The sequence below is a fragment of the Puma concolor genome, chromosome E4 (genome assembly GCF_028749965.1).
Source record: "Puma concolor isolate L17-30 chromosome E4, mPumCon1.1.hap2, whole genome shotgun sequence".
Classification (NCBI taxonomy): Eukaryota; Metazoa; Chordata; class Mammalia; order Carnivora; family Felidae; genus Puma; species Puma concolor.
Window position 1 is genome coordinate 61,288,892 of NC_141683.1, and position 23,080 is coordinate 61,311,971.

The window sequence follows — 23,080 nt, forward strand, 5'->3', positions numbered from 1 at the left end:
CAGGGTGATACTGGCCTCATAGAATGAATTTGTATGTTTTCTTTCTTTTCCTATTTTTTGGAATAGTTTGGGTAGAAAAGGTATTAACTCTTCTTTAAATTTTTGGTAGATTTTTCCTGTGAAGCTATCTGGTCCTGGACTTCTGTTTGTTGGTGACAAAAAATTGGTTGATTACTGAATCAATCTCCTTCCTGGTAATTGGTCTGTTCAAATTTTCTATTTCTTTCTGTTTCAGTTTTGGTAGTTTATATGTTTCTAGGAATTCATTTCTTCTAGATTGTCTAATTTGTTGTCATGTGGCTTTTCATAATATTCTCTTACAATTGTTTGTATTTCTGTGGTGTTGGATGTTATTTCTCCTATTTCATTTGTGATTTTGTTTCAGTTCTCTCTTTTTCTCTCTCGTTTTGATGATGATTTTGGCTAGAGGCTTATCATTTTTTTTGATCTTTTCAAAGAACCAGCCCCTAGTTTCATTGATCTCTTCTTCCTTTTTTTTCCTTTCATTTCTATATCATTTGTTTCTGCTCTAAGCTTTATTATTTCCTTCCTTCTGCTGATTTTGGGTTTTGTTTGTTATTATTTTTCTAGCTCCTTTAGGTGTAAAGTTAGGTTGTTTATTTGAAATTTTTCTTGCATTTGAGGTAGGCCTGTGTTGCAATAAACTTCCTTCCTATTACAACTTTGGCAGCATCCCAAAGGTTTTGGACTATTGTGTTTTCATTTTTATTTATTTCCATGTACTTTTTGGTTATTCTTTGATTTCTTGGTTGACCCATTCATTATTTAGTAGCATGTTATTTAACCTCCCTGTATTTTGTGGTCTTTCCATATTTTGTCTTGTGGTTGATTTCTAGTTTCACAGAATTGTAATAAAAAAAGATGCATCAATATTTTTGAGTTGTTGAGACTTGTTTTGTGGCCTAATATGTGATCTATTCTGGAGAATGTTCCATGTGCACTTGAAAAGAATGTATATTCTGCTGTTTTAGGATTGAATGTTCTGAATATATCTGTTAAATTCACCTGCCCAGTGTGTCATTCAAAGCCACTGTTTCCTTGTTGATTTTCTGTTTAGATCATCTATCAATGTAAATGGGTTGTTAAAGTCCCCTATGATTATTGTATTACTGTTGATTAGTTCCTTTATGTTTTTTATTAACTGTTTTCTATATTTGGGTGCTTTCATGTTGGGTACATATATTTATAATGATTACATCTTCTTGTTGGATTGTCCCATTTATGATTATATAGTGCCCCTCTTTGTCTTTTTTATAGACTTTCTTTTTATTGGGCTGTTGTCCAGTATAAATGTTGCTATTCTGGCTTTCTTTTGATATCCATTTGCATGATAAATGTTTCTCCATTTCATCACTTTCAATCTGTAGGTGTCTTTAGATCTAAAAAGAGCTTCTTGTAGGCAGCATAGAGATAGGTCTTGTTTGTTTTTTTAATCCACTCTGCCACAGCTGAGAGTCTTACAGAGTTTCCTTTGTATATAAGCATCTTCTTTTCTCTTGCAACCTTTAAACTTCTTTCCTTCACTTTTTTTTTTTTTTTTGCAATTTTAATTACTATATGTCTTGATGTGGACCTCCTTGGGTTGAATCTGTTGGGGGCTCTCTGTGCCTCCTGAATCTGGATTCTGTTTCCCTTCTTAATTTTGGGAATGAATCTCTTTGCCAAGGATCTCACTGGTGTCCTCTACCCTTTTCTTGACTCCAGTAAGTGTCTTTAAAATAATTACTTTAAATTCTCTATCAGACATATTACTTATTTCTGTTTTTTTAGATCTTCTACTGTGATATTTCCTGTTCTTTTAATTGGGACATATTTATCTCCTCACATTGTCTACCTCTCTGTGTCTGTTTCTCTGTGTTAGGAAAGTCAGGTACATCTTCTGCTCTTAAAAGTAGGGGCTTTTTAAAGAAGCCCTGTAGTGCCCTGTGGTGGAGTGTCCCCTGTTCACCAGGACCTGACCCTTCAGGGGAATCTCCTATGTGTGTTGCTTACATCCTGCTATTTTGTCTGGGTTGCTTTTTCCTTTCAATCCAGATATCTGCACTGACTCTCTGCCTATTGTGGACTGTGCTTGCTCTCTGTGATGTTATTGAAACCCAGGCCAACCAGCACTGAGACGGTGTGAGGCAGCAATATTAGAAAAAAAAACTTAAAGTTTTTATTTAAATTTCATTTAGTTAACATACAGTGTAAGATTAGTTTCAGGTGCACAATATAGTGATTCAGCACTTCCATACCACACCTGGTGCTCATCACAAGTGCTATCCTTAATCCCCATCACCTATTTTATCCATCTTTCCCACCAACCTCCCCTCTGGTAACCATCAAGTATTAGAAATTTTGCACTGAGCTACTAATCCTGGGTCATATCCTCTACTGCCTGGTGGGCACATGACAGTGGTGGTGATGGCTGGGGGCACTCAGTGTCTGTGTGTGGGGTACCTGGGCAGGGCAAATTTGCACTGAGCCATTAGTCCTAGCATAGATACCCCAAAGCATGGTGCCTGCAAAGGCATGGTGTGTGGAGATGGTAGCTGGGTAGGGTGCAACACAACATTAACAAAATTTACACCGAGTCCAGGGCTGAGGCCAACAGGCTTGGAATAGGCAAGTCCTCATCGTGCACCTAGGGTGCACTTTTAGCTGTTAGGTAGCAAGTGTTTTTGCAACACCACTTCCTGCAGATGGCTTTGTGTTTATGCTAAGGGGCAGGGGAGGAAAATAGAATCTGCCAGCTACTTTTTTTCCCAGAAAGGTCCCCAAACACACTCCAAAATCAGTATAAATACATCTCCCTCCTGTTGTACAAACTGCCACTTCTTTGTTGCCTCTCCATGGGTTGTTGTCTTTTTAAGGGCAGGGACTGGGTTATCACTGGCTCTCCAGGATCACTCAGTGCTGAGTCAGCTGACTTCTAAAGCTCCAGGCTCCAAGTCCTACTGGTTATACAAACTCATGGAATTCAGCTCCTCTGGTTTGCCAGGCCAGACGTTACAGAGATTTGTTTTCCTGTGTGGTCTCTCTGGTGCTTTCCCCTCGCTGCACCCACAATGCCCTCCCTCCTGCGGGCAGCTCCCAACCACACTTTCTGTCCTTTCTAAATTCTCAGATGCAGCTTCCCTACATTTAGTTGTGGAGTGTTTTTTGCCAGTCTTTGGATCACTCTCTGGTTTCTTTCTTTCTTTCTTTCTTTCTTTCTTTCTTTCTTTCTTTCTTTCTTCTTTCTTTCTTTCTTTCTTTCTTTCTTTCTTTCTTTCTTAGATGTAAGTAATATCTGGTTGTAAATGTGGAACAAGTGAGCTTAGAGTTCTCCTACTCTGCCATATTCCCAAGGGGCTCAAAGCATATTTTTTATGTGTATTATATATGGCTTTCTTACAATAAAGTAAGCTAGAGAGAAGAAAATGTTATTAAGTAAATCAGGAGTAAAGAAAAATACATTTATAGCACTGTTCTGTATTTATTGAAAAAAGAAAGTGTAGAAGTGGGCCTGCACAGTTCAAACCTGTGTTGTGTTCAAGAGTCATCTGTATTTCCAAATGTAACTTTGTTCTCTCTTTCCTTATTCTCTCACTCTCTTTTGGAAGTCTCACCTGTGTTCATGGGTTTAATAATGATTTCGCTTCTTTACTAGTTTTGTCCAGGTGTAGCTTGTTGCTCTATTCCAGTCCTATTTCTTCAAATGGGACAGATTTATTTAGAATATTTCACTATCAGGGGCGCCTGGGTGGCTCAGTCGGTTAAGCGTCCGACTTCGGCTCAGGTCACGATCTCGCGGTCCGTGAGTTCGAGCCCCGCGTCAGGCTCTGGGCTGATGGCTCGGAGCCTGGAGCCTGCTTCCGATTCTGTGTCTCCCTCTCTCTCTGCCCCTCGCCCGTTCATGCTCTGTCTCTCTCTGTCTCAAAAATAAATAAACGTTAAAAAAAATTAAAAATAGAATATTTCACCATCACTGCAGACCTAACATCTCTAAAAACCCTCATCATCACCTCACTTGTGTGGGGTTCCCCATCTTTTACACTAACAGACTCCTCCTCAGTCACCAAATTCTGCAAATATTTCATGTACTTTTCTCTTTCAGATTCAGTTCTATTACTTTGGCCCTAATCTTCAGTCTAACTTCTTATAAGAGCTACTGAGTTGGCCTGTCTGGATATGGATTCTGTTCCCTCCAGTCATCTTGCATATTGTGACTGGAATGATCCTCAATCAAATTTGTCAGCAATTTTCTATTTCCTATCCAATCAAGTGGAACCTCCTTTGCCTCTCTTGCAAGGTCACCCACATTCTTTACTGTCTCCCCCCTCCTCCCATACTCTGTCCTCTCTCCCCTAACACACACACATGCAAAGGTGGAAATTATGGTATCTACTCAGATGCTCTCTTCAGAGTATGAGAGTATGAGGTACCCATCCCATCTCACCTCACCCCCTGACCCCAATGAATATCAGCTGCTGATGGCTCAAAGCTGGATCCTTCACCAAGAGGGGACCTTAATGAAAGAGAATGCCTGCTTCCTCCAGGGGATGCCTGAAGCCAGTGACTGGCTAATGTGGGATCCAAACCCCTGTCCTCCTTGCTCCCATTTGGGACAACTCTAATCACTATCACAGCACCAGAACTCCACATAGGATCAGATGAGACCTCAGTTGCAACCAGTTTGATTTTCCTGCTACACAACCCTATTTCCTCACTTCCTTACAGGTCTATGTTCTGAGACCACTCCCCAATAAATCTTCTGCACAAAACACTTGGTCTCAGAGTTTGGGAAACCAATCTAAGATAGTTCCAGGAGTGGTCCCAGGAAGTGTACTCTAACACAGGATTTGGAGATGGATCACTTGCCAGTCAGTTGACAGGGCCCTGGCATGCTGTAGCATGAACTGTTAATATTTTTTCCCAGGCATAAACTGAGGTGGGATGTTGGTGTGGGGACTCCTAGACAGTGCAATACTTTTGGTGCTTAAACATTAGAAGGTACATGGGACACTTGGGTGCCTCAGTCGGTTAAATGTCTGACTTTTGATTTTGGCTCAAGTCATGATCTCAGGGTTCATGAGTTTGAGCCCCATGTGGAGCTCTGCACTGACATCATGGAGCCTGCTTGGGATTCTCTGTCTCCATCTCTCTCTGTCTCTCCCCTGCTCTCTATGTCTCTCTCTTTCGAAAGAAATAGATAAACATAAAAAAAAGAATTATAAGGTACAGTGTGACTTTAAGGACTTTGGAATTGGGGAACAACTTCCAACTGGCATTGATTTGTTGAAGACTCAGGGTGATTTATGACCAATTCATTCAGAATACAAAAGCAATATGGTCTGACAGAGTTTAATTAGTCTCCTACAGTCAGGCAGACTCAATTGTACAAATGGTGCTGCTTAGAAAAGTTTGGATTCTTAGCTCCAGCAAGTCTTCTGTGCCAAGGTTAGGCCTAATAAGGAAGGACTAACCCCTGAAATTGGGATGGGAATACCTTGGTAAATGTGGTCAAGAGTCTCAGATTCCCCGATTCCCTTGAACCTGATAGGCCTCTTGTTAGGCACCCACCCTTACTCAAGATGTGCTGGGTCAGGTAAGGGATGAGAGTGAAGTCACTGCAGGAACCAGGAAAGTAAGTGTGGAATCATGTCCTGAGGGTACCGGATCAGGGATGGAGAGCAGAACATTAAGCTGGACATAACCATGGGAACACTTTCCCATGATTAAGGATTTAACGTTGTGGCAAACACCCCAGGAATGATGATAAGGTACTAGCCTGATTCTCAGGGTATCACAAAAACTGATCCATATTCAATGAAACAAAATTGCAAGAGCTTCCATGGTGTATGGTGGAGGAAAGTATTCATAGGCTTAGAGAAGTGGGCATGCTTCTCTATGTGTCTGCTATGTGAAGCTAAAAAAACCCAACAGCCAGTGAAGGTCCCAGGAGAGCCTACATTCACCAAAGCAATGTTGCCTATGTTTGTGTCAGGAAGAGCAGCAGCATTGAGAAGCTCAGCCATGCCTGTTGTCTGTAGCCCAGAGCTAGTGGTAGGAAGAGATGCTACAAAACTAGGCTCCCTGATGGATCTTATATTATTTTGAGCAAGATCTCAAAATAATATAAGCCAGATGCCAGTGCTTAACTTTCAGGAGTATTGTGGGCAAAATTATTGCAAAGACTGATGGGATTGGAGTGATATCCAGAAAATCCCAGCTTGGAGTTGGATAATAGAACATGGTGTTCCTGGATATGATATAGATGGGCTACCAACAAGGATATTATTTAATTTATACAGCCAAAAAAATCAATGATGGATTATCAGAGACAGGGCAGTATCTCAGTAAAAATCACAATTCCTTGCTCAGTTTCCAGATCAGAATGGAACCCATTGGCTGAAGGAGGGGCTGATTCTTTAGAAGTAAGGACTCTTCAATACCAAGGCATATATATTCATTTGTTATTCCCCTAGTACTTAACCAGAGAATTTAGAACTACTTACTAAGGTAAATGTGCTATGGTGATAAAGGGGAATACTCAGAACTTTTGAAGATTATTGAACACTGGTTCTGAATTTACACAAATACTTGGAGACCCAGTAAGCCAACATGGCTCCATATTAAAGTGAGGGATATATAAGGGCCATCAGAGTCCTAGCCAAGGTCTGGTTCTCAGAGGGCCCACTCGTCTATTGGTCCTTCCCCTAATCTCCAAATGCCTAACTGGTAGGGACACCCATGGTAGTTTGAAGAACCTTCACATTAATTCCTTGACTTCTTGAGTAAGCACGAATGTAGTAGGGAGGGGCAAGTAGGGATTCTAAAGCTTCCTACCTCAGCAAAAAGAGTAAATGAAAAACAATGCTGAATCCCAAAGGGAATGGAGTAAATTAATGAAACTTTCAAAGACTTGAATATCATGGTAACTCCTATCATATCCCCATGTATTTCATCAGACCATTTCCTGCAAAAATTAAACAGAACACGGCAGGTGATAGGACAGTAGCCCCAGTTGTAGTTACTTTGCTCAATGTGTTTTTTTGTTTGCTTGTTTTTGTTTTGCTAGAGCAGGTTAAAACACCACTCATCACTTGATATAGGAAATATATTTTTAGCTGTAACTATCAGGAAAGAGAAGTGGATTTCATTGGTGTTCCCATGGGATGAACAGTGGTTTATGTTTATGGTCTTGCCCTCAAGTCTATGCAAGTTCTTTGTTTCTTTTTTTTTAAATGTTTATTTATTTTTGAGAGAGAGAGACAGAGAGTGAGCAGGGGAGGGGCCAAGAGAGAAGGAGACACAGAATCTGAAGCAGGCTCCAGGCTCTGAGCTGTCAGCACAGTGCCCCACGCGGGATTCGAATTTATGAACCACGAGATCATCACCTGAATTGAAGTTGGATGCGTAACTGACTGAACCGCCCAGGTCCCCCAAGTCTATGCAAGTTCTTACATCCTTTACCAAGATGTAATCTGAAATAGCCTGGATTTTATGGACATTCTGTAAAATGTCATATTTATTCACCATATGATTGACATCATGTAATAGTAACAGATGAGAGATATAAGGCAAGTATGTTGGAGGCCTTTGCTTATACATAATATAAACACCAAATTATAAGGTTTACACACCATAAACCTTCGAGAATAGGTAGTACATCTACAAAGATTTATAGGATTTCTGGCTCCAGACAACATGGAGTAGACACAATCTGCCTACTTCTCCCACTATAGACTCTGGAAAATATATATATATATATATATATATATATATATATATATATATATTTGATAGATATATCCAATATAATAAGGCTCTATATTTATATATTTATATTTATATTATATTTGATAGATATATCCAATATAATAAGGCTCTAAGAGGTGGAGAAAAAAAGGCAGATCAAGGAGGAAACTTGGGATCTAAGGAATGACATTACAGGGATTTCCCTTGCTTCCGCCCTCCTCCCTTATGTATCCCAGACTAAGTAATAGAGAGACCAACAACCCAGAAATGCCAACAGGTACAACCACCACCACCACAACAGAAACTACTTGTTTTCCCACTTTTCCCTTATAGTAAATGGCATCACTGACTGCTGTGCCTGGCATCACTGCTGTCCCACTCTAGCAGCAGTGGGATTGGGGGAAGAGGCAAGGGTGGGTAGAGGTTAAGAAGGATTTAAATGTGGGGTGCCTGGATGGCCTAGTCAGTTAAGCATCCAACTTCAGCTCAGGTCATGATCTTGCAGTTCATGAGTTCAAGCCCTGCGTTGGGCTCTGTGCTGACAGCTCAGAGCCCGGAGCCTGCTTTAGATTGTGTCTGCCTTTCTCCTCCTCCCCGCTTGCACTCTATATCTCTCTTTCTCTCTCTCAAAAATAAATAAACATTTTTTAATTAAAAAAAGAAGGATTCAAATGATAATCCAATGATAAACAAGTTTTAACTGTATTATTTATGATTTTGTCTTATTGGTTATCGATGATGTAGAGCTAATCATCAGTGGTGCAGATCACTCATCAAAGGAACTTTCTAGGGATACATACATTCTTATGTTGTTCACTCAATAGCAAAAATTCATTTTCATTGACTTTATAACTTAAAAATCTATCAGCCAACTTCAGAAACAAGTGAATTGAAATATCTTATCCTCATTTAAGTGGAATATTCTGCCCCATTTAATAAACTAAGATAAATTATTTATTAAGTTAAACATCATTCCTTTGAAATCCATAGAGTAAATCAACCATATGCAATTTTATTATAGTGTTTATTTTTTATTGGTAATTGAGTTACGTGAATGTCATATAAGTCAATTAGTTGAAAAACAGAAACACTGTGATATCAAGAAATGTTGAAATGTTTGAAAGGTGATTGTGAAAACGGACAAAACTCAGGACAAATTCTGGCTTGTTGAAGACACAAATGCGGTACCCTGGTCACTACAAGGAAGATGAACTTCTGTATTTCTTATTCAAAGAACACAATGAGAAGAGCTCAAGAATTCTGTCTTCAGCTGCTGACCAATCTGTAAGAGGCTTGGAAACTCCCCAAGACCAGGACTGAGAGCCATCCCCTTCACCTCTGATCCTTGAATGCCTGATTCTGATTCTCTTTGACGGTGCCAGGCCCCAAAGGGATTGGTTGCGTGATGTAGACTAAGGATTGAATTCACCATGACTGGACAAAAGCACTCTGAACACAGTGCTCCTTCATTGCCCACTGAAACAAGTTCTGAATCCCATTTTTTATGGCACATCACACCAGGATCACATATAATCCTAGAGTATCTTTATTTGCTCTATAATTTAATAGTACACCTATAAAATAATTACATTATACTTATAGCTTTTCTTCATTTATAAACAGACAAAAAAAAAAAACAATTAAATACAATTTGAGCCATTGTAAGGTAAACTTTGTACATACCCCCAGAAGGAGCTTCACACTGCAGCATATCATATTGCTTCCATTGCTACTCCCACAGTTGGGTTCAAAGAGTGTGTGCTCATGTTTGTATTCCGTGAGTTCATAGCTTAATCCTTCCCCTATCTACTTGGGTTCTGTGTTAATAAAATGACAGGGTTGGCCCTGTGGTCAGCCAGAGACTCCCATCCACCCCTACCCTACTCTACTCCATTGACCTCAGGTACAGTCATGTGGACTTCCTTCCTTCACAGCGTTTCTGCTGTGGGTCCTGCACGGAGTCTGGCTTGAGGTTTTCCATTAAATGGAAAAATAAATTCGAAAGCTGGACACACTCTCCACTCTTTCTCTCTATCCCAAGGTTCCAGCCTTCAAGGATTTCTGTTGAGTTCTGCCTCCTGCTTTAGGGCTGTGTATAACCATTTCTAAAACCAATGCCCTCTTGTGCAACAGCACATTCTGCTCAGGTCTCATGGAGTTACAGAAGTGATAGAAATGAAACCCGCAGCGTAGAGGCAGGAGATGGATTCACCGTCATGCCACATCTTGCTCTCCAGGTGAACACCTCCAGATCCCCCATCACTGTCAAAGGTCAGGAAGCCTCAGCTCTCCGAGCAGCTTGTAGAGGGTCTCACAAACTTGGAAATGGGTTTTTCTGAGTGCCTTTGGCAACAGCACTTGAGACTGAGTGCTCGGGGGAATTACCAATGAAAGGTCTTCAAAGTGTGCTGCTTCCCGCCAATGGCATCTAATTCACATTTACAGATTCCATAAACGTTACTCACAGGGAAGTCTTTGCGGGGCAATCTAGCAAAGGGACTCAATGTAAGTATAAGTTTTCAGGATGATAAATTATGTCAACTTTCTTATGCCAAGAGTTCACGACATGAAAACCTCAATGATTCATAAAAATGAAAAATGAGTTGGTCATCTTTTTGTTTTTTCAAAAATTCCATTCTTTGAAAAGGAAGCTTCTGTAGGATAGTTTAACTAGCTTTCCGTTCTATATATTTTATTTTTTATTTCCTCCTACACCACAAAGTGAATTGACTCCTTATACTTTTAAATATTTCTTTTACCAGGAAATATCTTTTGTTTAGTGTCATGGCAGTAAAATAGTATAACTTCTCACACCACATATGCATATTAAATATTATAGGGCTTTTAAGCTCCCCCTTAATGACTTCCCAGTGAGTCCCCTCCCTACACCCTTCCATCCCGATCCACTTCCTATATTGTGCTGCAATGCTTTAGGACCTTCAGTCAAATATTATTCATTGTCAAATCACAATGTAAAATCACCTGGCGTCTCCCTGCCCAATCTAAGAATAGGTGCATGACAATGAACTGCTGACTAGGCATTATTTCTGAGTGAAGCACCTTGTGGGCCTGACTCAGAATAGTGCTGCAAAGCCAGAGTCCAAACACGTGAAACAATACATGGATAGGTCTATAGTGCTTTTTAACAGCTCTTTACAATACAGGTCAATTACAAAACCAGCGTTAATATGGAGACCTTTGTGTGTAATAATATTCTAATTGCAGCAATAATAGCATGCACATCAGGGTTCATCTGAGTCCACAGATGGGGGCGGGGGGCGGGGGACGGGGGGTGGGGGAAGTGAGGAAGAGGTGGTGCGGGCCGGGGGTAGGGGAGAGTGTGGCCTGCTGAGCAAGGTCCCCAGGGAAGCCCATTTCATGATCCCAGTGGCTCAAGTCGTCTTCTCAGTATTGGGTTTTTAGAAGAACCTCCCTGTGTCCGGACATTGTCCAGAACCGCATCACAGCAGCGCGAGGGCAGCCCTCCCTTCCCAAGGGAACCTCTCAGCTGGAGGGCCCTGGCCCAGCGGGAGAGGCGTGAGGGCCGCATCCTTCACTTCCTGGGAAGGGGGAGCTGGAGTGTAGGGTGAGGCCAGGGAAAGACTCGCTTTTCCACATGGTGGAAACATCAATGCCGGATTGGCAGGGCAGCCCGGGAAAGGCCCTCTCCGGCCGCTGACTGGTGGACGGTGGGTTTCCAGCCTCGTCCCTCGGGCCTGAAACGCAGCCCGTTTGGGACGCATAGGAGAGGCCCGCGGTCGGTCAGGAACACATCGCAGCGAAGCTCCGCTTGCGGCCCGCGCGTGTGACAAGGGCGCCGTGGGCCCCGGGAAACGTGCTTGCTGCGGAAGGGGCCACCGGGCAGCGCGTGCGTGGGCTCGGAGGACGGGGACGCAGGCGGCGGCGGCCCAGCCAACTGGCGCGCGGGGCGAGCTGCGTCCCGCCGCAGGTGCTCACTGCTTGTCCGAGTCGCTCAGGTTCACCGACATGCACCGACACTGCTTCACCTTCTGGATCTTTTTGAGTCGGAAGGGAGGGTCCAGCCCGGGACATTCGAGCTCCACCAGGACCGAGGTGACGCGCTGGGGCTTGCAGAAGGCGCACGACTGGAAGGACTCCTCCTCCTTGCGGACGTGGCGCGGGATGTAGAAGGAGTTGCACTGGCCGTAGCAGAAGCGGTTGAGGATCGTGCGGCTGCGGCAGCCCTCCTCGCTCACCGTCTGCCGCAGCGGCTGCGTCTTGCACCAGTCACTCTTGAGGTACTTGCGCTCGGTGACCACCAGGGCCTCCTGGCTGGAGGCCAACACCTCCTTGATCTGGTGCTGCCATCTCTCCGAGTGGTTGCTGCTGCCGTCCTTGTAGGGCGAGGGGATGGCGCCCGCCGGCCGGTTCTTCCGGGCCTCCGCCACCTTCACCAGCACGGCCACCAGGCACAAGGACAGGGAGAGCTTCCAGAACATCCTGCAACGAGAGAAGAGTTAGAGGGGCCGTGTGTGGCGGGTGCTGGCGGGCAGCCGGCCTTCGTGGGTTCATGAAGAAGGGCCGCAGTCAGGTGGGGCCGCTGGAGGGGAGACTGCAAGGACGCTGTCCTAAATACTGCCCCGCAGGCAAGACGGGGGCGAGACAGTGGCAGTACAGTCGGAACACGAACACACGTTGGACAACTACAGAAGAATTAAAAAGCAAATGTTGTCCAAAATAGCCCAAGCCAGTTTGCTGGAGCGCCGGTAATAGTCAAGAAATGTCACTGCATTTTCACTTAGTACTTGCTCAGTGCTACCCTAGGCGCATCACGCGTCTACCTCATTTGATTCTCAAAACAACAGTGGATTGGAGGTGGCATATATTAGCCCTACTTTGTAATGAAGGCAGTTGAGGCCCATAGACATTGCGTAATTTGCCCAACGTCACACAATGGCTAAGAATGTCCCAGGATTTCGAGCCAGGCATCTGCCTCCAGAGCCACCGAAAGTAACCGCCTAGGCATGGATGTGATCAAGAAAATTCACAAAAAGTAAAGGAATGGTGGGTATGGTTCCACAAGTTTCTTAACAGTGAGTACTGGTGCGGGGTGGGGCGGGGAGGCGCCTGGGTGGCTCAGTCGGTTAAGCGGTCAGTCTTCCTCTCAGGTCGTGCTCTCACAGTTGGTGAGTTCAAGCCCCCTTCGGGCTCTGTGTTGACAGTTCAGAGCCTGGAGCCTGCTTGGGATCCTGTGTCCCCATCTTTCTGCCCCTCTCCAGCTTGTGCTCTCCCCAAAATAAATAAATAAATAAATAAATAAATAAATAAATAAATAAAAAATAAATAAATAATAAATATAATAAATAAATAAATATTTATTTAATAAATAAAATAAATAAATAAATAAATACATAATGAGTACTAAACTTAGGAATGGCCACAGATTAGGAAAAGTAGTATTTACACCTCTGTTAATTGCTATGAATAAAAAAATCACATTTCACATCTGCACGAAGATATCCGAGTTAATTCAAGTGAGTCATGAGTTAGTTTCTTATAGTGGAAACCACTTCCCAGTTGTGAATTAAGAAACGAAGGCTGTATTAAAACTGCCTTAGACAAGGCAATAGATTGTATCTTCCGTCTGCATATTAGGGCCTGGTGACACAAGTGTGCAGGGATGGGAGCTGGAAGAAAACTTCCTTTGAAACATGTTTTGTAGAAAGTAAACTGATGTCTCTGAAGTTTAAGTCACAGTTTCCATTGTAATATTTACATTAATACCCTCAAGGGACAGCAATACCTCTCAGTAGAGATGATTCTTATATCCTGACACCTGTAGTTCCTTCTTCACCCTTGTCATACTCACATGTGTTCATTGCCTCCCTGGGTATTTTAGCATTTGTAGAACTGCATGAGACTCTCATCCCTTTAACACGTACACCCTTTTAACATGTACAAAATGGCATGTAGTTATATGTATATAAAAATTATATAGTTGTAGAGTGTATACTAATTACATAACAGGCATAAACATCATGGCTAAAATTTATAGTAAGTATATTAACTCTCTGAAGTATTATCAACGTCTTAAATATATTTCTGCTAATAATAATAGTTCGTATTTATTGGTGCTCAAAACCTATCACTCTTCGGGCGCCTAGGTGGCTCAGGTCATGATCTCAGGGTTCGTGAGTTGGAGCCCCACATTGTGCTTTCCACTGTCAGCACAGAGGACAGCCCACTTCGGTTCCTGTCTCCTTTGCTCTCTACCCCTCCTCTGCTCTTGAGGGCTCTCTCTGCCTCTCCCTCAAAAATAAATAAACATTAAAAAAAAACATTGCTCTTACATTTTCCTTTCATGTATAAGCACATTTAATCATCAACATCTACGAAATAGCTATTATTATTTCTCCCATTTTATTTTTTTTTTATTTTTATTTAAAAAAAATTTTTTTTCAACGTTTATTTATTTTTGGGACAGAGAGAGACAGAGCATGAATGGGGGAGGGGCAGAGAGAGAGGGAGACACAGAATCGGAAACAGGCTCCAGGCTCTGAGCCATCAGCCCAGAGCCCGACGCGGGGCTCGAACTCACGGACCGCGAGATCGTGACCTGGCTGAAGTCGGACGCTTAACTGACTGCGCCACCCAGGCGCCCCATCTCCCATTTTATAGATGAGGAAACTGAGGCATTGAGAGGCTTCACAACTTATCAAGATCACATGGCCAGTATGTGAAGTATTTGAATCCTAGCTCCAGGCATGCTAGCTCTAGGTGAGTATACCTATCTCATTGTTAAAAATATTGGTGTTAAAATATCTATGCTAAAATATTTCTTTATGTCATTATTATTAGTCTAAGTGTAAGCCACAAGAGGCTTTTGCAAATCATCTAGCAGAGAATTCCTTCATTCATCAAGTTTTGTTGAGTATTTATTCTGGAATAAACTTTAATAAGCCTTGTGAATTCCAGCACCTCCCACAGAGACAAAGCTAAAATTCCTCCAGTGTCAGATGAGCCCTGACAAGATCTGCTGTCCCCATCGTTACCTCACGGGCCTCGTCACCTACACTGTCCCCCTTGCTCATTCTGCTCCAGCAACACTCACTCTGTTTCCAGAACATATGTGGCATTTTTCTGCTCTAAAGCCTTATGTTTTCCTTTCTCCCAGATATCTGCATGGCCTTCTCCTACAGTCTTCAAGTCTTTGCTCAATTATCGCCTCCCCAGTGAGGCCTTAATAGGTAACTTCACCATAACCCTGGCATTCATTGTCTCCTTCATCCCTGCCTTGGTTTTCTCCATGGCACTTAGCATCCTATAGAATTGAATGATCTTACTGATTTTTGCATTGTCTGACTTTTCCAACTCGATTTAAGGTCCAAGAAGGAAGGGCCGCCTGTTTTCCATTATTATATGTCTTGCATTCAGAACAATGCCTAGTACATTATAGGTACTCAATAAATATGCGCTGAAGGAACCATGAATGCCATGCATTTCACTGCCTTCAATGAGCTTTCAATTTATTTTTTTTTTTGATTTTTTTTAACGTTTATTTATTTTTGAGACAGAGAGAGACAGAGCATGAACGGGGAAGGGGCAGAGAGGGAGAGGGAGACACAGAATCGGAAGCAGGCTCCAGGCTCTGAGCCATCAGCCGAGAGCCCGATGAGGGGCTTGAACTCACAGACCGCGAGATCGTGACCTGAGTCGAAGTCGGACGCTTAACCGACTGAGCCACCCAGGCGCCCCTGAGCTTGCAATTTAGAAGTTAGAGAAAGGCATGCAGTTGACGGTGCTATAGTTTTAGAGACACAATGGCATAGGTTTCCGTGGTGGTGATCCTGGGACAGAGAACATCTGAATCACTGGGATGCTTTAGAATGTAGATTCCTCACCTCCACCCCAAAACATTCTGAATCAGTAGAGTTGAGGTGGAGTTTGAGATCTGTATTTAAAAAAAAAAATGCTTTGGGTGATTTCCATTGGCACCAGTGCCCCCAGGGGGTAGGGGCACAAGGAAAGAGCATCAGTTCCTCCTGGAGAGGGAGCAGGAGATGCCCAGGAAGTAACAGGTAAATGGGTGGCTTAAATTCCAAATAACATTCTTCCGGGCAGTGACACTGACAAGAGTGCAGAGGTAGATAAATGTAATGACAAGAGGCAAGGGAAGTAAAAACATTTAGAGCAGACCGGGGAAAAAGGGAAAGATTTTCTTTTTTTGTAAAAACATTTTGTGCAATGCAATTACTGAAATTATGAGGCCGAATTTTTAAAGGACTTTCCTCATGCCTCCTTAGTTCCAACACGAATTGTCATATTAAAATGGCCATGCTTCTAGCAGACTCATGGCAAGCAATCGAGCATTGGACTCATTCAACTTACACAGCTTATTATATTTGCAGAATGATTTGTGATCTCAATAGTCTCTTAAAAAGAAAGTATGTTGGTTCCATTTTAATAACTTCCAAAATTATTAACATTCTGAGTAAACACAACCAAAAGTTTGTAAGTCCCGGCCAGGAAAGATTTACAGAGTCACCCTGGTCCTCCATACCTAGTTCCAGGAACAGCTCCACATGCATCTCTGATAGGCTAAAAAATGCATGCTTTCACTCAACAGGTCCTAGCTGTTGTCAGGGAGAACAGAACTAAAACATGTTCTGATCAATTTGGGGCAAAACCCCTTAGGGTCACAGTATTCGATGTGATGACTAACAACATGCATTCTCTGAACACTTGGAAACATTTTCAAAACATCTGGCAATCACCCTTAGAAGTTATGCCTCCTAAGAACCTAAGAAGAAAAGCAAATCCCCCATTTTCGAGACCAAGAGAAGAGGCTGATGAGAGCTAGGTGACTGGGATCAGCCCAAGCTCCTGTCTTTCCTTTCCTCCATCTCATATCTTTATACTCCTTCACGCATAGCAACAGGAAGGTTGTCAAGGATCTGGAATCTCAGTGTCAGGACAGGTAAGTAGGCAAGAAGTATTTGCTGCAGCCACTGTTAGGCTGTATCCTCTTCACTTCAAGGGCACACTAAAGGCTCTGAGCCAGGTTTTGCTCATGGCCGATACTACAGTGGCCCTTAGGTGTGTGGGGCTCCTCAGGAGAGAACAGGCATGCCTCTTTCTTCAGTTCACTGTTTCACACACACTTGCACACACATGTCGGTGGCCCCACCAGGTCCTGAATTTAGCACTCCAGAGTCCAGCTTTGCCTTGGAGCACTTTGCTACTCAGAGAAATGCATACAATTTGCCTTTTGTTGTTTGCATCGAACATCTTTCATCTTACCCTCACATCTTGTGTTTGGCTTGTCTCAGAAGAAACTCGTAAATAAATCTTGTTGGTTTTATTAACCATCCTTGTGGCCTGACAAAGTTATAAATTTGCAAGGGGTGCCAGGACCATAAATGTTGATATGCTAAGCAGCGGGGTTGGTCAAAGTAGGCTGTGGGGAGAGAGAGGTAGCAAAAGCACTTTCTTCTTTTTTTTTTTTTTTATTTTGACTTTTTAAAAAATTTTTTAACGTTTATTTATTATTGAGAGGCAGAGAGACAGGGGAGGGGCCGAGAGACGGAGACACACAGAATCTGAAGCAGGCTTCAGGCTCCGAGCTGTCAGCACAGAGCCCGACGCTGGGCTCGAACTCACAAACCTCAAGGTCATGACCTGAGCCGAAGTTGGACATTTAACCGACTGAGTCACCCAGGCGCCCCAGAAGCACTTTCGTCTTAAGTAACACCCCCCGGGCCTGGCCTTTGTTGCTATCAGAACAGGGGCTACACAGACCAGGGTAGTATGTGGGCAGCTAAAGAGTAACTGGCCCCTTCTGTCAGCCTTTCCTAGAAGTGTCCAGGGGTTCTACAATAAGAGCTTGAGCAATAATGCTTCCTAATTTCTAGGAAAGGCCGTGGCAGTGCTGAATCCTCCCTGCCAAAAGGTGTATGTAAGTGACCAAAGGCCAAGGTTCAGTTAAGCTGATTAACTCACTCCCAGAGTGACCTTATTGAGTTTTAGAGGTCGAGTCAAGACAGTACAGAGCTGTGCATTAGTGGAAGGTAGGATGCGGCCCGAACGTTTTCTGTGACCTGAGAATTCTAGGATATCCTTGGAAGGTTGAAGGGAAGCACCCAAGGCTGAATGTCAGCACACACATCTGAGACAAAGTTGCTCCCATGGCCCAAGTGAAAACAGAATCCAAATCAAACAGGAAACTCCAAACAAAACCCCCAACAGGGTTAGCATTTAGAGATTATTTTTGTGAGTTTTACTACTAGCACCTCAACAGCCAAATGTACTTCATCTCGACATGGATTCTTGGGCTGGGAGGCTGTGCTTGAGCTCTCCAACTGGTGGTGGATATTCCTTGGCTCAGGCCTCCTCCTCCTAGCCTAGATCGCTTGTCTGCTAAAACCACTTGCTTTCAGCAACTGTAATCTGCAGCTCACTATGGCCCGTGGGCCTACCCCAACCTGAGGTCTGTTTCTGTAAACAAGGTCACGTTGAATACACCCATGCCTATTAGCTACATTTTCTTTATGGCTGCTTTTGTGTCACAAAAACAGAGTGAGCAGTGGGGACAGAGGTGGTAGAGCCCACCAGTCAAAAATATTTACTGCCTGGCCTCTCACAGAAAAGTTTTGCCAAATCCTGTTCCAAACTTTTTCTCTCCCAATTCAGTCATTGCTTTCTTTTTTTTTTTTTATTTTTTATTTTTATTTTTTATTTTTTTTAAATTTTTTTTTTTCAACGTTTTTATTTTTGCGACAGAGAGAGACAGAGCATGAACGGGGGAGGGGCAGAGAGAGAGGGAGACACAGAATCGGAAACAGGCTCCAGGCTCTGAGCCATCAGCCCAGAGCCTGACGCGGGGCTCGAACTCACGGACCGCGAGATCGTGACCTGGCTGAAGTCGGACGCTTAACCGACTGCACCACCCAGGCGCCCCTGCTTTCTTTTTATCTTTGTTCTCTTCTGCAAGAAAAGTAGCTCTGAATTTTAAAATTTCTAACTGTGAAATATTTCAAACATAGGGCAAGCTAGAACATATAATAAACTCTCTCTACCCACCAACAAGATTAAAACAATATTAATATTTCCCCTCTTTATTTTGCTATCGCTTTCAATTTCGAAAGAAATAAAGCAATATGGGTGATACTAAAGTGTTGTCCTCCTATCCTTCTACACTCATTGAAAGGACCGGCATCCTAAAGTTGGTTATATCATTCCTAGTAATGCTTTTCCGTGTTTACTGGTTATGTTTTGTGTATGAGGGCAGGTTTTTGTGCACATGTTTGACCTTCACATATCAAGTATATATATATACATATATATATATATCTATATATATATATACATATATATATAGATATATATATATAGATATACATATATATATATGTACTTCACATATATATAGCTATACTCTTCTTGAGCAACTTTATTTTATTTTAATTTTTAAAAATTTCTGAGCAACTTTTAAATTCAACAATAGGTGTTTGAGATTTTACACATGTAGACGTTTTTAGGAGGAATCTATTCACCTCCACTGCTGAATCTTAAATAACAGTTTATAAATTCACCTTATTGAAGGACAATGAGGTTGCCTCTGTTTTGTCACTATGACCAGCAATGCTGCACTGAACAGTTTTGTGTGTATTTATTTGTGCCCACCTGTCACAGTTTTTCTAGAGGAGACACCGAGAAGTGGAGATCCTGGGTCATGGGATATGTACAACTTGAGCTTGACTAAGTTTTGCTAAGTTACTTTTCAAGTGCTTACACCAGTATTCTTTCCCCTGAGTAATATGTGAGTCCCTGCTCCTACACACACTTGCTAACACCTGGTGCTAACGATTTAGTTCCTTTTGCCTATCCGAAAAATTTGAAATGATGTCTTATTATTATTTTAAGTTGCATTCTTCCCATTATAAGGGAGTTGATCACCGAGCTCAAATACTGTAGTTGTACACTGAAAGGGAGTGATTGCAACTTATTCTAAGTTAAGGAGGAAAATTAAAATTTTAGGAAAGGAGAAATAAGAAGTAGTAACTATAAATCTTCTTGTTTTGAATTTTTATTTTTTACTTATTTTTATTTTTTTAATATGAAATTTATTGTCAAATAAATCTGAACTGTCATGAGAAGAATAGGAAGTGGCTTATGATTTCAGAGCAGAATGATCAGGGAAACCCACATGACTCAGAAGTTTGAAGTCCAGGGGCACCGGGGTGGCTTTGTCAGTTAAGCGTCAGACTTTGGCTCAACAGTCCGTGAGTTCGAGTCCTGCATCGGGTTCTGTGCTGATAGCTCAGAGCCTGGAGCCTGCTTCAGATTCTGTGTCTCTCTCCATCTCTGCCCGTCCCCCGCTCACGCTCTGTCCGTCACTTTCTCTCTCTCTCAAAAATAAATAAAGATTAAAAAATCTTAAAAAAAAAAAAGTTTCAAATCCAAATGGATTCATTTACTTTTCCAAGTGAAATTGCCTGAATGGAACACTGACTATCATTTTGTTCCAGGAGAAGTTTAATTTCATCTGGAAAAATTATGTTTTTAAAAAAGGTTTTCAACCAAAGAAGAAATGATACTATCATTACTTACTTTGACTTCTGGATAGCAAGTGTATCATTTAGGAATTTGTAATCAGGGTTCTTAATCTTTGAAAAAATTGTTGGGATGAACTCAGTCTGGGAAATGTAACACTGAGGCAAGATGGCAGCAAAGCATTAAGTTAAATAAGAAAACGGATGGGAAAGCTCTTTGAAAGCTGTAAGCTTATCCACACACGGTTGCTTTTCTCTAGAGCAGAGTCACTTGGGGATAGGAGTGAGAACATGGTTTCTGGGCCTGAGGCTGCCCATCTCATGACCTTATGTGACTCACTCCTAAGCTTCTCTGGGTTCTCCCCTGTAAAATGGTGTTAAAGGCACTTGCTACCCCCCGTTCCATGTTTCTGTTATGAGGAATGTGGAACTGAGATCCAGTCATCGTCCAAGAACTCTCTGAACGAAAGGACCATGAGTTTTATTTGAAAGGAAGGAAGAAATTATGAGCAATCTATTAAAGATTTTATAGCCAGTGACATTATTCTCTGCAGCCGTTAGCAGAACCTTCATCGTCATCATCATCATCATCATAGTTATTATTATTATTATTATCATTTTCAGATGAAGATTTTAGGCTGTGGTTCAAGGAATCCGTCATACTTCAGTAATTCTGCACTCCCAAGCCCTTGTGGGACAGCCTTGTGTGTTCAGGATGAGCTTCTAGAACAACAGACTTCCACGTCTTCGACAGCAGGGTAAAGATTTTCCATCAGCGTACACATAAAAACAGAGTGGCCTGTCCAAAATGCTTTGAGCAAAATAAAAAGCATGTTGCCCAAGCACCCCATCAACTTTTCTTGTTCACTCTCTAATTCCAGCTACTTTGTTTCACTTGTAGCGTGACAGTGCATGACAGTGGGGCATAGCATATACCGAAGCCTCACAAAACTGTGTACCCCCTGCTCACTTCCCCTGGAATTCACGACAAGAGTATTTTTATTGTTTCTCTTTAGTCTTTTGATGTGTTTTACTGATTTTTCTCTCTCTGGCTTCCTCTTAGAGGTTAGTGTTCCCCAAGGATTTTTCCTGTTTTCTCTTTCCTCGCATTCCTACTAAGAATTTCATCTGTGCCGACTTCAGCCACCAGCTGCTATCTGCTTATGATTCCCAGACTCCACCAAATATTCCCTGGATGCTCTGTAGGCACCTCAAATTTTATGTGTTCCAAATCTCATCCTATTTTCTCACTCATCTCTTTGGAAAGTTACTATCTCAGTGAAGAGCACAACACCTATCCTTTCAGCCAGGCCAGAGAGATGAGAGTTAGGGCAGGCTCTCGTTGATTTACCGCCTGAGAGCCAGAGGCACGATGCTGTTCAGGTGCTGGAGCCCAGGTTCTTCATGGATGCTTCCACATACCATGGAGCACAGAGTTGATAGGTCTAAGTCAATGAGTAACAAAATGTGAGAAACAACCCCCTGGGAAAGAGTTTTACTCCCCAGTAAAAAGAGACATGCTGGAAGAACTTATTCTGGTCTGGGTCGTGGTGACACAAGGATCTGATAACTGGTGCTTCGGCAGCCACCATGAAGATACAGCATGGGATGAACGTCAAACCTTTGCCATATAAAGCACAAAATGGAAAGCTGCTGGATTCTTGATTATGTTGGAAAGCCATTGAATTAATTATCCCTAGAGCTGCTTCTCTGGACTTCAATGTTGTTAGTTAATAAACTCTTTAGTATTTAAATCACTTTTATTTGGGTATGGAGAGTATCCTATCTTCTCCCATATTAAATCCATTAATAAGACCTTATTGTCTTTCTTGCCTCACTGCTAAACCTTGCTGTTACTATCTTGGTCTGGGTGCTCATCTTGGTCTGGGTGCTGAATATTACACCAGTCTCCTCATTGGCCTCCTGCCTTCACACTCACATACACCTTCCAGAATCCTATCAGCATGAACATCCTAACATGCAGATCTGTCTATCCCTTTCAGTTAAACCCTTTTCAGATTTCCCATCATGTGCAAATTCAAAGTCTTTGGCACAGTGTATACAACTTCTGTGATCTTTGTCTCCTCCCGTCTTATCACATTATCTCCTCACAATATGGCCTTATGCTTGAAACACACAAAGCTTTGTGTCCTACCACATGCAAGGCTGTTTTCCACCTGCAAACATTTGCACAGTTATTTCTTTTGTTTCTCTGACCACCACTGGGCATTTAAGTTTCATTCAAATGCCACTTCCTTTGTGACACCATCTGTGTTTCCTGTATTCTTCATTTCTGCCACCATCATCCCTGTCTCATTACAACCACAGGGCACTGGATGGCTATTTGCTGCACACTTTCCCTCACTAGCGTGTACGTTATTGGAAGATAAGATATTTAATCTTTGTTTCCATACTGACTTGTGGTGGGTCTGCAGAATAGTTTCAAATGCCTATTTACGTATGAATGAATGAAAGATTGAATGATTTTGTAGGTTTTAGCTACACTGGTATAGATGTGAATGTTTTTATTTTGATTTTTTTTTTTTTGGTGTATTTATTTTGAAAAAGAGAGAAAGGGTGGGGCGTGCAGAGAAACAGAGGGGGAGAGAGGATTCCAAGCAGGCTCCAAATTGTCAGCTTAGAGCTCGACGTGGTACTCAGTCTCACCATCCATGGGATCAGGACCTGAGCCCAAATCAAGAGTTGGATGTTCAACCAACTGAGCCACCGACGTGTCCTTATTTTTTAAAAAATGTTTAATGTTTATTCATTTTTTGAGAGTGAGACAAATACAAAGAACAAGTTTGGGAGGGGCAGAGAGA

General features: G+C 42.3%; 1 protein-coding gene across 3 annotated transcripts in view; it reads right to left on the bottom strand.

Annotated features, from left to right (window-relative positions):
• Positions 1–8,751: 8,751 nt before the first annotated feature.
• Positions 8,752–23,080, bottom strand: part of GREM2 (gremlin 2, DAN family BMP antagonist) — a 114,315-nt gene continuing 99,986 nt past the window's right edge. For all 3 annotated transcript variants that reach the window (XM_086694453.1, XM_086694455.1, XM_086694454.1), the window contains one exon: positions 8,752–12,207. In XM_086694453.1, coding sequence (XP_086550579.1) covers positions 11,700–12,207 — 508 coding nt within the window. In that variant the 3' untranslated portion in view covers positions 8,752–11,699. The remainder of the gene's footprint in view (positions 12,208–23,080) is intronic.